The 17,380-nt window shown below is 54.4% G+C and overlaps 2 protein-coding genes across 3 annotated transcripts; one reads left to right on the top strand and one right to left on the bottom strand.

Moving 5' to 3' along the window:
• The first annotated feature begins 763 nt into the window (after positions 1–763).
• Positions 764–5,152, top strand: PPT1 (palmitoyl-protein thioesterase 1). The gene is made up of 9 exons (XM_053998933.1): positions 764–880; positions 1,114–1,223; positions 1,972–2,099; positions 2,350–2,420; positions 3,079–3,181; positions 3,278–3,368; positions 3,487–3,585; positions 3,769–3,840; positions 4,161–5,152. The coding sequence occupies exons 1-9, from the start codon at positions 781–783 to the stop codon at positions 4,281–4,283; spliced, it is 897 nt and encodes a 298-aa protein (XP_053854908.1). The 5' UTR covers positions 764–780; the 3' UTR covers positions 4,284–5,152.
• Positions 4,955–17,163, bottom strand: CAP1 (cyclase associated actin cytoskeleton regulatory protein 1). Of its 2 annotated transcripts, none has more exons than XM_053998916.1 (13): positions 17,118–17,163; positions 12,105–12,218; positions 11,767–11,867; positions 11,274–11,351; positions 9,289–9,432; positions 9,086–9,171; positions 8,872–8,977; positions 8,601–8,772; positions 7,788–7,963; positions 7,478–7,601; positions 7,295–7,377; positions 6,684–6,827; positions 4,955–6,335 (listed from the first exon to the last, which is right to left on the bottom strand). In XM_053998916.1, the coding sequence occupies exons 2-13, from the start codon at positions 12,196–12,198 to the stop codon at positions 6,252–6,254; spliced, it is 1,392 nt and encodes a 463-aa protein (XP_053854891.1). In that variant the 5' UTR covers positions 12,199–12,218; positions 17,118–17,163; the 3' UTR covers positions 4,955–6,251. The 2 variants fall into 2 exon arrangements, with proteins under 2 accessions (XP_053854891.1, XP_053854892.1); XM_053998917.1 differs by lacking the exon at positions 17,118–17,163 and adding an exon at positions 13,311–14,649.
• Positions 17,164–17,380: the final 217 nt, after the last annotated feature.

The following is a 17,380-nucleotide window of genomic DNA, read 5'->3' as shown; positions in this document are numbered from 1 at the left end:
GCAGGGAGGAAACTGTCGCAAGGAGGGAGAGGAGCGGCTGCTTCCTGTCCCTTCCCTCACTGCGGGAATGCTGCCTGCGGTGCTGAGCAACGTTAGGATCGTCCCTGCAAGAATGGGGAGGATTTAAAACCTTTATCTCACCCCCTTCCAATGCCAGCAGAAGAAAAGGGAAGAGCAGGAATTGCAGAGGCCTCGTGGGACTGGGAAAGGGAAGGGGAGAGATGTGCAATATCCACGTGGCTGGTATTGATGCCTGCCCCTGGCATGCTGATTACTGCCGAGGCCGGCGTGGGAAGGACCACAATGACCGCGGGACTGCAGCCAAGCCGCCAGGGACGGGGCTGCGAGCAGCATCCCCTGGGAGGAAATGGGAAGTGCTTTACAACAGGCCACGCGAGGCTGTTGGAAAGGCTGGGGGGCAGACGAAGGCTCGTCCTTACTCGGCGCTGAGAAGAACTTCCTGACGGCTGCTGCCGGAGGAAATCAGCCAGGATGTGCCCCAGCCCACTCCCAGCGCACGGCAGGGCAGAGAGGATGCAGTGCCACGTGGGCGACGCGCAGGCAGCGGCCTCGTGGTTTTCCTGGCTGCGTGTCCCGGGCGGAGCGGGACAGATTTGGGATTTCTGGGCGCGATCGGGATCGGCGGGGCTCGAACCCGCGTACCGGGAGAGCGCCACGCCCCCGTCAGTAAGCCACGCCCAGTTTGCGATCCACGCCCCTGATTGGTCACGCCCCCAGGTTACGCCCCCTTGCAGCCGGCGGGTCATGTGACGGACCAAGATGGCGGCGCTCAGGGCGGCGGTGCCGGTGCTGGCGCTGCTGGGGCTGTGCCTGGGCCCCGCGGCCGCCGCCACGCCCCTGGTGATCTGGCACGGCATGGGTGAGCCGGGACCCTCCGCCAGCGGCCGCGGGGGCGGCGGGGCTTGGCTGGGGGCCGGGCAGGACAGAGGGGCGCTCACTCCGGTGTCCCCCTCCGGAGCGCCGGTCTCCGCGGGAGCCGGGAGGTGCTTTCCCTCCCGGTCCCGTGGCAGCGGGGCTCGCAGTGTGTTTGTGGAGGCGAGGTGAGGCCCGCGGCCGTGGCGTGGTGGCGCATCCCGGTGTTCCCTCTCGCAGGAGACAGCTGCTGCAATCCGGTGAGCATGGGCTACATCCAAAAACTGGTGGAGAAAAAAATACCGGGGATTTACGTCCTGTCGCTCAGGATCGGGAGCAACCTGATCCAGGTGAGCCGGGTGTCACCCGCGCGTCTGCGTGCAGGGGTGGGGCTGACACTGCAGCCCGTGGTTTTAACAGGATTCCACGAGCATTCCTGCTGTGCTTCCCTGCTCATTTTCTCTTCTCAGTGAGGTAAACAGCTTTGACAGGTAGAACCCGATAAAGTCCAGCTAATGCCTGCAGAAAAGCACTGGGGGAAAACAAATCCCTGACCTAAATTGGATTAATGTGCAAATCCACTGATTAGCACACTCTAAGCACTGCAGGTAGTACGTGGGATGGATGCTGTGCTGAGGCAAAGCTTCATCCCTGGCCATGCTTCTCGATTTGCAAACATTTATTTATTCCAGTGTGTAATAAATTACACACTTCTGCACCTTCACGGGTTTTGACAGGTTTTTGTAGGCCTGTGGAATTTCTTTCAATAATCATGTGCAGTGCAGGTGATTTTTGGGGTGCTAGAGAAGTTTGATTTTTAAGTTTTATATCTATAGGAACAAAATCTGAAGAGATTCAAATTGTGAAGGAGTTTGGGGGAATGCCAGTGTCCCATGTGAGACAGTTTTGCCAAGCAGAGCAGGAAGGGAAAGGGAAGTGAAGGTAAAGGGAGTTCTCAGAACTGGAATTTCACTTCCGTCCCTGTGAAAGCTCAGGTCCTCTTTCTAAACCACAAATGCCAGTGATCTGTTTGTAGAGCTGAAAACAGCACCAGCCACAGCCAAGGTCCAAATGATCCATCCTGATCTGCCCCCCCAGGACATGGAGAACAGCTTCTTCATGAACGTCAACGACCAGGTGAGGGAGGTGTGCAGCCAGCTGGCCACGGACCCTCGGCTCCAGGGAGGCTACAACGCCATGGGCTTCTCCCAGGGAGGCCAGTTCCTGTAAGTCTGCCCTCCTGCCCCAGCTCCAGGGGCTCTGCTGCCTTCAGCTCGTCCTTTAAGACCCTTCAGAAGCGCTCAGCAGACACAAAGTGCTCAATTCCTGAAGGTTCCAAGGGGCAGGTTGTGTTTTCCTGCTCTTCCAGGCAGGGTTAAATCCCCTGGCAAACGTTGCACAAGTGCCCAAGCCCACACAGAAGCTGCTCCTGTGGCCTGGGCACGCTCTGCTCAGCTCCTTGCTCTTCCCCCACAGGAGGGCTGTGGCCCAGAGGTGCCCTGCTCCTCCCATGCTCAACCTGATCTCCATCGGGGGACAGCACCAAGGTAGCGTCCCCTGCAGCTGTCACAGCTCCTGGGCACCTTTTGGGGCTCTTTCCTGAACTCTGAGCACTTTCTTACCAATTAAATCGTCCCTTTGTTGCTGTCTGGATCTGGTGATGTGTTTGGCCCAATTAGTGTTTGCTGATTTAATTACCTTGATCTTGCTTAATTGGCAGTGGAAAGGGACCTCTGTCAGCATCTGGCATCACTGCCTGGGTAGGGTTCTTACACACCTTGGGAGCTCTTGGAATGAGTGATTTTGTGGGGAATTTCTGAAACTGAACCTTCTGGGACACAAGGGTATTTTACAATCAGCATCTGGAAGGCCAAAGCCCCAAGGAAAGGGAGTTGTGAAGAGGAATTAAGGAGTGTGGAGTTAAGAGTGGCTGGCAATGAATTTCAGATACTCTGCCCTGAGAATCCAACAGCTCCTGGAGGTTGTTTGTAGTGGAGAGGGAGGATTTGTAGGGAGCACCCAGCACCCCCCATCCCTTATCTGTGCCACAGCTCCCGGGGCAGGAGGGCTGTCTAAGGAGCTTACAGGGCTAAAAGCTGCCTGATTACCTGGCTAACTCTTGCTCCTGCTGTGCAAGGGGTGGTTCTTGTGCAGCAGGAGGGATCCAGGGCCCCAGCTAGGCTGACTGAGCTGTGTCCTGCCCAGGGGTGTACGGCTTCCCACGCTGTCCTGGGGAGAGCTCCCACCTCTGCGACTGGATCCGAAAAACCCTGGATCTGGGAGCCTACACAAAGGCTGTGCAGGAGCAGTGAGTACATCCCCCAGGCCAGCAGCTCTGCCTTTCATCCCCCCACAGGGGCAGCTCTGCCTTTCCAGGCTGAGCCTTGGTTTGTCCCCTCTGCAGCTTGGTCCAAGCAGAGTATTGGCACGACCCGCTGAAGGAGGAGGACTACAGGAAAAACAGCATTTTCCTGGCTGACATCAATCAGGAGAGGGTAAGGACACTGCTGACCTGTGGGCAGGACAGCAGGAGCCTGGGAAGGTTGAAGCTGAAGAGTTTCCCTGTCTCTGGGCTCTGCAGTAGCTTGGATGTGTTCTCCTGCTTCCATCCAGGGCATCAATGAGACCTACAAGAAAAACCTGATGGCTCTGAAAAAATTTGTGATGGTGAAATTCCTCAACGATACCATGGTGGACCCTCCAATCTCTGAGGTGTGGAAGGCAGGGCAGCATTTGGGGCTTCCTTGTCTGTGGTTTGTCCTTTGGTGGCAGAAGTGGAGGTTGCAGAGGGGCAGGCTGGGCACAAACACAGGCCTGACACTGCCCTGGAAGCCTGCTTGGCTCCTGGGAGCCCTTCAGCAGCTGTTCCTTCATTTTTTACCCATTTTTATGCAGTGGTTTGGGTTTTACAAAAGTGGCCAAGCCAAGGAGACCATCCCACTGCAGGAGACTTCGCTGTACAAAGAGGTGAGTTCTGGGGGCTGGGGGCTTCTGCTGTGTCCCCTCTTTACTGTCCCTGGGTCCCACAGCTCTGCTCCTGTCACTCCTGGGGCATTGCCTCCCCCTGCCAGGAGCTGTTTGTTTGGGGGGGACATTTCCCTCCAGCCATTCCTGGCACTGCTGGGACCCAGGGAATGACACTGGAGGTTCCTGCCTGGCTCAGGGTGCCCCTCAGTGTTTCATGAGCTCTGCTCCTGTTCCAAGCCTCGCTCCAAGAGTCCCCTGGAATCCCTTTTCCCCTCCATGAGGAGAAGAGCAGAGGTGGAATCTCCCCCTTCTCCCCACAGGATCGCCTGGGGCTGCAGGAGATGGACAAAGCAGGGAAGTTGGTGTTCCTGGGGGTGAAGGGGGATCACCTGCACTTCTCAGAAGAGTGGTTTGACAGCACCATCCTCCCCTTCCTCCAGTGAAGCTCCCCTGGGAGCCCTGGGCAGGTTTTTTCACTGTAACTAACACCAGCCACTGTGCAACAGCAGTCGGTGCATCCAAGCCTGCAGGGATTTGGGGAGGAGGAACAGGGTGGGGTTTAGCTCAGGGGGTTTGCCAGGGTGGAATTCCACTCCCATCTGGGCTGAGCCTTGCCCTGACTCTGACACACTCCAGAGCCTGGTGAATCCACCTCAGTTCTCGAGCTGTTCTCCACCCCTTGTTCCTGCAGGGCACACTGGCAGTATTAACCCAGCTCACCAGTGCAGGGATCAGCAAGACTCTCATGTCTGTATGCAGGGGAATCATGTTACAGCCCATGCTTCAGGATGGGGGAAAAGGCCAAATTTAGGGGTTTCTGGGGAAAAAAAAAAAAAAAAAAAAAGGGGGGGGTTTGGAATTCAGCAGTATTAACAACTTGAACAGTTTTCAACTAATGGCTTGGTTTGTGTTCTTTTGTACAACTGAAATCAATAAGGAACTTGCCATCTAACCAACTAAATAAAAGCTTGAACAATTGCTGACTGTGTTTGGAGGGGAGCTGAGGAAATTCTGGGGAAGTATTCCAAGGAATCAAGGCAGGGTCAGAGGCAGAGAGGGGCACCTTGTCCTGCCTGAGCTCCCCTGTGCCCCCAAAAAGAGACAAGAGTCACAGTAATGAGCAAGTTGGCATTAACTTTATTCTATCTTCTGTATAATCTTAAGTACATAAGAAAGGTTTTTTCACAAGCCTCAGGAGAAGACAAGTACAAGTCACAGGACAGTTTCAAAATAAAAAAAAAATTGCATAATTTTTTCTTTTTTTTTTTTTTTTTGTAAGTTTTGTACTAGAGAAAAAGAACATTGACACTTTACAGAAGAAATGCATTTAAGATATGCTTATGCCACCCGAGGCGTTGGAAAAATGAAGGTCAAAGCACGTGCAGCTCCCTTTATGGGTCAGTACAGTACTGTGTGATCCATCACTCTGCTCCAGGGCCCTGGAACAGAGGCTACGAGCTTCCACCAAAATAAAGAGCCAAGCAACAGAGGGGAAAAAGGGGGAGGATTCAGTGGGGGCTGATTGCAGATGAGGAAGAGAGTGATGAACCGACTTGATCCAACTTGGGTATTTACAGCTCTGCACTACTGACCTGGAATGGAGGAGCTCCTGCCTCTGGGGAAGGGCACAGATTCAGAAAAACCATCCTGGGAGACTGAACCTGAGTTCAGCTGCTCCAGGAAGGAAGCCCTGGGGGAAAGGTTCCCTTGTGAAGGTGGAGGGCTCATGGAATGAGAGGTGCTCAGCTCCAAGCTACCAGCCAGGCTGCTGGGTGGCCACACCGCTGCAGCCTTCCTGTGGCACTGGGGAATGAAAGCCTCCTGTCATGGCACAATCAGGAATGCACTGAGCTAGTGGGAATGATGGAAGAGAAATCAGGGTGGAATTGGCCCAGGTCCTCAGCCTTTGGTCCGACAAAACCGTTCCCATGTCCTGTGATGGCACCAGCTGCTCCAGAGAGCTGGAATGAGCAGCTTGCAGGAGCTTCCCAGGACAGCTGCTCTAGGGCTGGGTACTGTGGACTCCGACAGACACCGTTACTCCTTAAAAAGGGGACAACACTCCTCTCACATGAACAGTTTTGCTTAAAGGCAATACGAAAACAACACTCTGAAACCAACTGCCAGGACTGGCTGTGAAGTTCACCGAGACTGATCGATTGGTGCAGTTAGATGGGACAAGGGGAGAGAAAAATACACCTTCCTGCTGAGAGAGGTGGACAACCACTGACCCGCCACCTACCCCAAGCCCCAGGCAGAGGAATCTCAGTGATGGCAGGCAGCTGTGTCTCTCGGGTAGAAGAGAAGCAGTTTGAGAGCAGAAAGGTACAAGAAATCTAAGAGAATCATCTGAAAGCAGATTTGTCCCACAGCAGGGCCAGGGGAGGGCGTGAGCCTTGGAGCTTTTCGGCTTAGCCAGCAATTTCTGTCACAGTGGTAACCAACTTCTGACCGTTCCACACTGTCTTGAACTGTTCTGGGACAGGGAATTCAGTCTGGAGAGTAAAAACAGAAAACTGTTGTCAAAAATCAGTTTATGGCTGACATTAGTAACCACTCCCACTGCTTCAGGCATTTCTTTTCTCAGCTTGTGTTACCTCCTGTACCATCACTGGTGCCTGTTCTGCCCCCCAAGAGATCCTGAGGAAGAAGCAGCTCTCACAAACCAGCAATAATCTTATTTACAGATGTTTTTTTTTTTATCAGATCATCATTCACAACCTCCAAACTCTACAAACTTTGCCCCACTGTAACCAATGCTCCCTGCAGGGCTTTATCAAGACACAGCTCCAATATCCCCCAGCCCCACCAGGGCTGCAGGGGGATTCCAAAGCAGCACTTACAAAGTCTCCCCCCTCGGTGGGGATGAGCACGTTCATCTCTGAGGACTTGGCACTGACGATCTCGCAGTCGAGGGAGCTCTTGCTCAGGTACACGTGGCACCCATCTGTCTTGTTGATGGAAATCGTTGGCACTTTACCCATGACCTGGCAAGGCCAGAGCAGAATTAGGTTAAACTGGACAGCCACAGCATTTTTTGGTGTGTTTTCTTTCGAGGCAAGAGGTTTGACTCCAAGCCCTCCCTGTGACAATCGCACAGGATTCAAATATTCCCACCTTTAGCAAAAATCCAAAGTTTTTGTTTGCAGTTTTCCCCAATTTCATGTTCTGACCTCTTTAGAGCAGAACTTGAGCCAGCATTGGGCAAAATGACCATCCCAAATTAGATGCCCAAACTGAACTGGAATAAATCCTACTGCTGGCCTCCTGCTTTGGCAGCCAAATGTGCTTTCTACCTCTCAAGAGCCTCAGCTCTTACCCAAACCCTGAAACAGCTCAAAGACAAAAATTTCAGCCCTTTCCCAAGGGTGTTTCATGGATATTCTCTACAGCTGCACACTCCTGGTCTGGAATACAACTGCTCCAGAGCCAGGAGGGAGAACAGGTCACTCACCTGGACTTTAACATCCCTGCTGTTGATGATCTCTACAATGCCCACCACGTCATCAAACACCAGACCCAGCTTCTTGCAGTTATCTGCAAAGAAAAGCAGATCAGGGCACAGAGATTTTGGATGCTCCAGCTCCTGCACACACACCAGCAGGCAGGAGCAGCTTTCAGAGCTCTCCCCACTCACCAAGGGTGATGGAGTTGATCTTGCCTTTGATTTGGAGTGTACTGTTTGTGCACTTGAAAACATATGCTACCTGCTTCAACTCTGTGTCACTGATGACCAGGTTAGTGGCATTCTCCTGGTTTTCCTGAAAAGGCAGAGGAAACACTTCATTTTCTAAATGCAGAGCAATTAATCCATTAAAATCCCTTTAAAAACAAACACGTGCCTTCAGGCTGGTGCCTCTTAGGAGAAAGTTCTCCAGAAAAGCCCCCTTTGCTTCTCCAAAGCTCCCATCCCTCCAAACCCACTCCTGCCAGCACCAGGCACTCACCACTCTCCACTTTTTGCCTTCTAATTCTAGCAATGGAGGTGCCTTCAGGGAGGGATTAGCATTACAGGCTGGTTTGGGAGCAGTGAAAGGTTTGGGGCCGCTTCTCACGGGGCCCCCTTGGTTCTTCAGGGCTGGATTCTTGTGGGTTTTCATGTCATCTGAGACGTGCCTTAAGCCTGCAAGAGAAGGCAAACCTGAGAGCCAGCTCCCTCCAGGAATGCAGCTCCACAAACACCAGACATCAGTGGTTACACCAGTCAAGATAACACTTGTGAAAACACAAACTCCTGAGACTGGGGCTAAGTTGAGCCCAAGCGTGACTGACAGGAAGAGAAAGAGGAAGCAGGAAATGCTGGTGCAATATTGACAAGAACACAACGTGAACCACAGAACCAGAGTGTGCCAGCTCTTCCACTCTGCAGCTGGAAAAAGCCCCGAGCCCAGCGCCTCGTGAACTGACGTGCTCACCAGGCAACACAAAAAAGGGAAAAATTTGTGCAAACAACACCTGCCAAATTGCACTTTTTGTACCAGAAAGATGCAGGCAACCAAAGGGCTCAGCCTCAGGTATTTACAGCTGGAAGTTCATGCCTTGCTCCACCTGCCAGGTGAGCGTGACAATTCTCCCCCAGGAGCGCTCCCTTTGTCCCTGGGAAAGCGCTGCCCCTGGCTGCCAGCCCCAGACTGGGACCAGGTGGGTTTTTATGTACTTTTTAAGCAGGTGCATTGAGGGGCAGAAGGAAAACAAGGAGCAGCAGCACAAAAAGCAGCAGCACAGCAGTCCCTCCCTCCCTCCCTGTGCCCCCGACATACCCGAGGTGATCCCTTCTCCCCGGTTGATCTGGGCGAAGAGCGCCGAGCGTGAGGCTGAGTCGTCTGTGCTGGAGCTCATGGGGGCAGGAGGAGGGGGAGGCCCTGGAGGTGGGGGTGCAAGCCCAGCCGGGGGGGCAGGTGGTGCTTTAGCCCCTGCTGTGGCTACAGGACCCTGGAAGAGCAGGGAAGAGGAAAGCGCTCGCACTGGCTCTGTTCCTGCCGAGGGGAGCCCAGGCTCGCCCCGGGGCTCCCTGCTGGAGCCAGCACTCACTGTTTTGCTCCAGGTCAGCCCTGTGGTGTGGTACTCTTTGATGTAGGCCTGCAGCTCTGTCCAGATGCTCAGGTAAGCTTTGACCCAGTCCACTTGTTTCTTATCTCTGAGAACATAAAGAGGAGGAATTAAAGGCCGAGGAAAGTGGCTGTGGGCGGATGCTGGAGCAGCCCCAGCAGTTCAACACCACCCCTGAGAGAAAAGGTGAACTTACACATCCTTGTACTCCTTGAGGATCCGGTTGGTGTAAAACATGGCAGCATCAGTCATTTCCTTCACATAAGGACCAGGCTTTGGAGCCTAGAGCAGAAAGAACACGTTGGCACTGAGCAGCCACCAGGGAGACTCTCCAGAGCCCACCAGACTTTCCCCAGCAGCCCAAGGAAAAGCCCTTCCCACTGGAACCAAACCCCTTACCATGGCCACCCAGCCCAGGGCTGGGATGCTCTCGCTGACTGCTGATAAGTGGTTGAACAGTTTGCTGCCACGGTTCTTCTCCCTGAAATTCTGCACGGCCTGGATCTGCTCCGAGATGGGCTTGAGAAGCTCTGAGAACGCGTTCTGCACAACGACACACGGGGACAGCAACAATTAAGGAGATTAATCAGCACGGCTCTGGAACGGCTGCACAGCTGAGGTGGTGCTGACTTGGAACAAGATTCCAACTGGCACCAGTGATTGCTACAGCTCCTGTCCAGGCCTGGCCCTCTCCAAACCAGGCTTGGTCCCACAGCCCAGCTCCTCCAGGGCTGAAGTCATTGCTCCCATCGGATCGGCGCCGTGGGAGAACGCCAAGAACTGTGACTCATGTTCAATCCAGGAGACACTGACAAAGCTTGTTAGTAACGAGGACAAAAATAGCATTTGCCTTTCCTGGGTTCTTTTGTTCCAACACAGTTTGTTAAATTTTCCCTCTCCTCCACGAACCCTCGGAGAAAGGGGTGCTGGGCAGGTTTGGCACCTACAGCCTGCCCCACAGCCAGAGTCCCAGCAAGCTCAAAGATCACCCCCATCAAGCCAAATTTGAGGATTCCAGTTATTTCTCAGGTCAATCCTTTAGTATTTGGATGGTAAAAATTTGCTCCTGTGTGCTGTTCCCTTGGAATGCTGACTGGAAGTGCCAGAAGTGCTCTGGGGTCAGAGCACAGCAAAGAGCCAGTTCCATGTTTCCAGAGATGCCTCTGAGGCAACTTTTCCATCCTTTAGCATCGGAGAGTCTCCTGCTGGTGGCAGCAGAGAGGGACAAATTTGGACAAAACTTGCTTTCCAAAGCCTCAGCTTCTGCTTTTGCTGCTCTTTCCTCTGTTTAGATGAAAACTGAGAGGTCCCAAGCACCGCTGGCCAGGCCACACTTTCAGAAGCTCCAGCCCAGCAGCACATTCCAGTCACAGGATGGGGAAATTCTTCAACACAAGCACTGAGAGTTCACACATTTTGCATTTTAAACTGGCTGCTCCAGAATTAGACTCCTGCCAGACAACCTGCACAAAGAGCTACCCTAGATTAGGGCTGTTCTTTGTTCACAATCCTTTATTTAAATAACGTGTCCGTGGGATTTGTAAGCAGATTCTCAGGCTAGAGGCTGCACAGAGCTGCACCCCAGCAAGCCTGGTGGACCATAACAACCCTGCAACCCTGCTGATTTTGGGGAAAGAGATGCAGATCTATTTTGCAGTGAATAGGAAAGGAGCACAGAAATCCAGCTCCCACAATGTAACAGTAGAAGCCACGACTGAGCGAGATAATAACTGCAAAGAAAAGCAAGGTGGGATCCTGTTGCTCGGGAAAAACAGTTCTCAGCAGGGAAAAGCCAATGCATTCAGGATCAGATTCTCAGCCACACATCCTGCTGAGAAGCAGCAGCCCAGGGTAAAGTGTTAAATTACCTGCTAAGGACAAATCAATCCTAAAAGCCCAGCCATTATTCAGAGGCCATTCAGCAGATACAAGTGTCTGCTCTGCTCCTGGAGGAGTTTGATGCCTGAAAGTCTCTGAGCATCACATAATGAAAAGCAGGAGCTACACAAATCCCAGGGTGGCTCCTGGCTCAGACAAGATCCTGTCTGCAGGTTCTCAGGGAGCACTGATTGAGCAGAGCTGGTGCCAGGTGAAACTGGAGACAGAGGCTGCGAGCTGACAGCCCCGGGCTGCTCTGACAGCTCCACAACAGTCGCTGCTGTAACAACAGGGAAACGCCAGTTCTGCAGCTCCCAGAACCAACATCCAGGGTTCTGCCCAGTACTGGGCAGCATCCAGAGCAGTTCACGCCTTCAGCAAGTGTTCCCAGTCCACCACAAGTTCCTCTTTTGGCCCAGCTGTGACAGCCCAGGTTCCCCCAACACTCACAGCCACCCCTGACCCCGAGGGCAGAGGTTTCTGATCAGGGATTTCCCCACACTCACCTCTGCTGGCTGCTGATGCTGAGATGCCACCACCAGAAGAGCCCTCTCGCTCATCAAGCCTGCATGGACCATCTCAGCCTAAGGACAGACACAAACATGAGGGAGATTCCCTTGTGCCACATGAACAAATCATCCCACCAGTGAGGAACCAGCCACGGCGACCCCAAAGCACATTCCTGGAGAAAGTCACCCCCAGAGGAAGCTCACCAGTGTGTCACAGCTCAGGGCTGGGGAGTTTTCAGGCCTCCTAAAGGCCTGCCCCAAGGTCTGTACACAGCCAGGCACTTAAGGATTTCCAGGAGAAGGTTTGATTCATCCTGAGTGTGTAGGTGGCAACCTGGATGTTATCTGGGCATCTGCTTTGAATCCTCAGGGATTATAAAGGTCCTGGGATACAGTGCTAGAGGAATGCAGACTCTGACAGCAAATTTGGCCCTTCCAGCCCTAAGGACAGGCAGCACCTCCAGAGCAGAGGGGGAAAAGGAATCCTTACGTGCTTCTGCACATCCCCACCAACTTCTCTGCTGATCTTGGTGTACTCGGCCACCGGCCCAGCCAGAAGGGCATCGAAAGCCTGCACGTACTGAGCCACTCCTGTGGAAAAAAACAGAGCACAGGAATCACCAGGAGCACCCCACAGGCTGCCACAGCCCTGGGCTGCACCTCCCACCTGCAGGAGGCTGAGCCCGGAGCTAAGGAAGTGCTGCAGCCACAGAGTTTTTATCTCCACAGGGCAGCCCCCTCCAGCCAGTTTCCCCTGCCCTTCCCAGCTGCCCCAGAGTGTGCCCTGTGCCAGCTCTGCACGGCTGCTGGCACTGCCCTGGGCCTCACCTTTGGCAGGGGCATCTCCACACATGCCAGGGCCTTGGCACACGGTCTCCAGGCGCTCCACAGCCTTCTCCAACCGCTCCACCAGCCTCTCCATGTTTGCTGCTTGTCCACAACCTGCACAGACAGGAGACAATTACCTCCATCCCCAGGTGCCACAGAGGGTTTATGGCTGTCTGGTACAAGCTCTACCAGTTCCAGGAGAATCGTTCCTGCCCAGCTCTGCACCCTGAGGACGGCCAGCAGTGCACCCTCACATTAGCAAAGACAGCTGGGTTACACAACAGCCTCTTGCTGTTGTCACACTCACTCCTTAATAGTTTCTATTCCATTTTAAGCACTCCTTACATGTGTAAGGACATAAAACTTCCACCTTCTAACCTCATAGTGACACCACTCAGTGACACCACAGTGACACCAGGTTCTCGCTGCAGTCAGCTCCTGGCCAAAGTCCCAGCTGTGACCACACAGCTCAACTGCTTTGCTGGGAGCTCACACACTCCCGGTGAAAACAACTGGGTTTGAATCTCCAAATGCATCTGGAAGGACCTCCTGGAGTCCTGAATTGCTCCCAGGAGCATCTGTAAGCTCAGCACTGCTCCAGCACAGAGCCTGAGCCACCCTGGCACACGCCAAGGGGAGCAGCTGCACGAGCTGAGGCGGCAGAGCTGCCTCTGCAACAACAGCCCCTGTTCTTCCTCTGCAGCTCTGGTGTCTGCAGAACCTCCTCTGCAGCCACCGCACAGGAAAGAGACTCAGGCACACGAGCCATTTGCTGCATGTCATCTGGAAAAAGTCTTAAAAGTCACACAAACTTTCCATTAATTACTGCTTTGCACCAAGCAACAAGACAGGTCATGCTCCCAGCAGAGTAATGCCCAGGGAATGCAGGGAGGGAGCAGCAAAGTCACCAAGGGCATTTTTATCTTATCACCACTCATCAAAAGATTTTACAGCATGAATCACGATGGTGGCCTGGACACAGCTTCCTTCTGAAGGGGTTGCTGCAGCCTGCAGAACCTCAAACCCCTGCCTGGAGGAGGGGGTCAGTCCCAAAACATCCCCTAGAATGCTCCGGGAGGAAGGCAGGGTTTACTCAGCTGAACTGACACTGGATCCCCTCTGAGAGGAAACCTCAAGTTCTCACTCGAGTTTTGCTTTTGTTCACAAGCCCTCTCAGCCCTGCTGCTTCAAAGTGCACGTTCTCACCTCATTTCCAGAGGATGTGGGGCAGGTCCAGCATTAGTCAGGAGCCCAGCACTGATGTCACAAGACAAACAAGGCCTTTTTTCACCCCTTTTCTGCCTGCTTGCAGCAGGACAGGCTGAAGGGGGGCAGGGGAGAGGCCACCCCCCTTCCAGGAGGAAGAGAAGCGGTTTCCTCCCGTCCGCGCTGAGCCCGGGGACAGACTGTGCACAAAACCCGACAGAGCGGCTGGATGGCTTCCAGATACCCACACAAAACAAGAGTCCAGAGAAGCTGAAACTCCGCGGCAGTCCCCCCCTGTCATCAGAGTAACGATCAGCTCTGCTTCTTTAATTCTGAGCCAGGCAGAAAGCCCGACCGCAGCTCCTCCGTCCGCGGCTTCCCGTGGGAGCGCAGCCAGGAGCGAGCCGCGCTGGCTCTGCCGCCCCCGCTGCCAGCTCGCTCACAAAGTGTGGGCTCTGCCCCCAAAAGAGCCACCTGTTAGGGTGGCTGTGCCATGCTCGGAGAGGGATGTGGCACAGGGAAAGGACAGCGGGCGCACAGAGCCGCCTGTTCCGCAGCGCTGATCCCCGGCGCATTCCAGGCGAGGCTCTAATCTGATCAGCCCCGTTACCCGGTGGCAAACTGCAGCTCGGATCGGGATTACCGAGCAGAAAGCCCAGATGGAAAGCTGCTTCCGACCCCCAGCAGCAAAGGAAGCTGCTGCGGGGAGCACATCCCCTGAGCTCTGGGTGGGATCAACGTCCCAGAATCACCGAGTGCCGTCCTTGGGACTTGCATTCCTCCCTCTCGCTGCCATTTGACAAGTCCTGCCTTGTTTTCCCTGAGCCATCGACTCCCAGTGCTCCACAGCAGCTCTGCAAACCTGCTGCTGTCAGGCAGATGGTGAACTCATTTTAATTTCCTTTTAATGGGTGGCATTAGGGCAACTTAAAAGATAAGTCAGTCGGTAAATTGGCAGCAAAATGAGAGCTAAGTGCAGGCAACCCAAAGTCCTGGATCTCAGGGCCCTCCTCTTGACTCACCCTCCCTGTGCTCTTTGCCCCGTGGATGCAGCTATTTCTGCTGCCTGGATACCCATAGGGTGTGAAATAAAAAGATTGAGCTGTAAGTAAATCAGAGATTGCAACCCAGAGATTAACATTCAGCAAGGAAAATAAAAACAACAACAAGGCGGACCGGACTGCACCTAGACAGTGTTTTGGCTACTGGCCTGTTAGAATGTAAAATAATTCGACAGAAAGTGACAGATCGACTTCACAGGTCTCAGTGCAAACAATCAGATGTCATTTCCCTTCTCTGAAGAGGAAGATGAGACACACAGACCATCCAGGAGGCTTTTTTTTTTTTTTTTGTTCTACAGATCATCCTGGAGTAATTTCTGCTCTGTACACCACCCTGTGCTCCAGAGGGATGAGGGAGACTTTTCCAGCTCCCTGTGCAGGGTTGGAGATGCAGCTCTCCCTTCCAGGACCACAACACAGGATTTAAATCTTGTTCAGATTCAATTGAACTTCAATTAGCAGTGGAGCGGAAGCAGCAAACACAGCTTCACCCAGGGCCAGAAGGGCCATTCCTTTTTTCACAGCACATTTGTTCATCTATCAACTGCCCTTTATTCCCATCACAGCCTGGGAACAGGGCTCTGGACACGCTGTGCCACGAACAGGCTGAGCAGAGCAATAAAAGGAAGGGATTTTATTGGTGAAAACATCAGTTTACCCCAAACCCTGAACATCACAGCAAGAGCAGCTTCCTGTTTGGGGAACATCAAGGAGCTGGTCTGTCCCAGCCTCAGAGTGAGCAAATTCTCAGAAAACCCACCAAAAATTAAATGATTTGCTTGCCTGAGACAGCACGCTAACCTGAGTCCTTTCTTAGACATTCTGGAAGACACAAATGCTGGTTTTATAGCCAAAGCAAGTCAAACCTACGCTTCTGCTCACACCGAGCCCGACACACTGCTGTCAGCACCACGGAATTTGCATCAGCTACTTCCTGTTTCTACAGGCAAAAGAAATAAAGATGGGACAACTAAATTAGGAACATACCACAGTTTATTTCTGAGCTGACACTGGAATATCTCAGGGGATCAGCTACCAGATGATTTCCAACATTTATATCTGCCAAAAGCCCAAAGAAAATAATTTTTTTTTTTTTTTTAAACAGTTCAGCTCCTCAAGGCAGGAATGGTTTGAAGGAAGGCAGGAGTCAAATGCCTGAATTTAGCCAGTGGTCAGGAGCAGCCATGAACACAAGACAGCTATTGCTGGTCCCAGCAGCTGCCAGGACAGAGACCTCAGCTGTTTATAGTCCAACAATACTTGCTGACATTGCGCCAGAATCCGTGCTGGCTGCTCCTGCTATTTCAGATCCACTTTATTTAGAAAGCCAAGAGTCCTTTAAAAAAAAAAAAAAATCCATCTGGCCCCTGTTCCAGCTTTCCCATACAACAGATCCTCCTGAAGCCATTAAAAATGTTAATTAGTGTTTTACTCGCAGGTTAAGAGGGGGTTAAAGCTCGGTACTGGAGCAAAGGCTCCCTTTTCAGCACAGTTATGTGAATTAGGAGGTTTGTGCCTGCCAGCCTCAGTTGCCACACTCCTCTCACTTCCCTTCCCTGTCAGGGAGATGGATCCAGCAGCGAGGTAACCAAGGATCTGGGATCTGAGCTAGGCTGGATGCAGCAGCGAGCTCCAGATCAGGAATTCTGAGCATGGAAGCTGCTCAGCATCCCTCCTGTGCCTGCTCCAGCGCGGGCCGCTTGGCTGAACTTTCTGCATGAATAATTGGGGGTATTTTTGGCTTTCAGAGAGCTCAGCAATATTCCAGGGACACAAGGCTGGCCTCTGGAAGAGAACGGGCACACACAGCAGTGTCCTGACCCCACGGATTCCTGGTTTTTCAGGGCATCTGGGGGGATTCCAGAACCCGACGTGCAGAACAACCCCTGAAATTAATATTTTCCCACTTGGCTATCACAAAATCCGATGGAACCACACATTTATCCCATCCTAAGCACCCGCAGAACGCCGAGGAGGAACCAGCAACAGGCTGAGGACGGGAACCACCCCCGGGAGATGGAGACGGTGCCCGGGGTGTGGAGCACAAAAATCTTCGCTCCAGGCTGCGGCACAGCGGGGAAAAGCCGGATGAGCCAGCTGGCAGCCCCGGCCTGTCCCGGTGAGTCGGTGCAGCCCCGGTAACCGAGCCCCGCGCTCCGGTGAGAGCCCCGCGGGGGCGTTCGCACCGTTCTGTCCACATTAGCCCCAAAACAACGCCTTTAGGGGATCTACCCCCTCAACCGGGCCGGGGCTTCTCCCGCCTCCCGGCCCGGGATCCCCCCGCTCTGCGCCACCGGCCCGGGGGTCCTTCGGTGCCCGGTCCCCGCTCACGGCTCGCCGGTACTGCCCCCGGGGCTGGCCCGTGTCCGGTCCTGATCCCGATGCCCGCTCACTCTCGCCGGTACCGCCCCCAGATCTGGCCGTGTCCCGGTGCCGATCCGCGTTCAGCCGCGGCCGTGCCCGGTGCCGGTGCCGCTCCCTCCCACCCTCGGATCCCCGGCCCCGGCCGTGCCCGGTGCCGAGCCCGGTGCCGCTCCCTCCTACTGTCGGATCCCCGGCCGCGGCCGGGCCCGGTGCCGGTGCCGCTCCCTCCCACGCTCGGATCCCCGTGCCCGGCCGAGCCCGGTGCCTGTGCCGCTCCCTCCCACGCTCGGATCCCCGTGCCCGGCCGAGCCCGGTGCCGGTGCCGCTCTCTCCCACGCTCGGATCCCCGTGCCCGGCCGTGCCCGGTGCCGGTGCCGCTCACCCCGCGCCGCTCCCGCTCCGCCGCTCCCGGCGCCGCCCAGCCCCGCCGCGCCCGCCGCTTCCGGCCCCCGCCCCGCGCGCCGGATGTGCGCACGGCGCGCGCGGCGCGGTGAGGGGCGGGGCTTCGGGACAGCCGCCGCGCGATTGGCGGACGGCGGTGGAGGCGTGGTCAGGGTGGATGAGGGGCGTGGTGAAGGGGCGGAGCTTCGGGGCGGATGCCGCTCTGCGATTGGCGGGTGGAATGGAAGGCGTGGCCTGTGCCTG

This window comes from Vidua macroura, chromosome 25 (assembly GCF_024509145.1).
Source record: "Vidua macroura isolate BioBank_ID:100142 chromosome 25, ASM2450914v1, whole genome shotgun sequence".
Classification (NCBI taxonomy): domain Eukaryota; kingdom Metazoa; phylum Chordata; class Aves; order Passeriformes; family Viduidae; genus Vidua; species Vidua macroura.
Note: the sequence above shows the minus strand (reverse complement) of the source record. Positions and strands in the feature narration are given on the sequence as shown.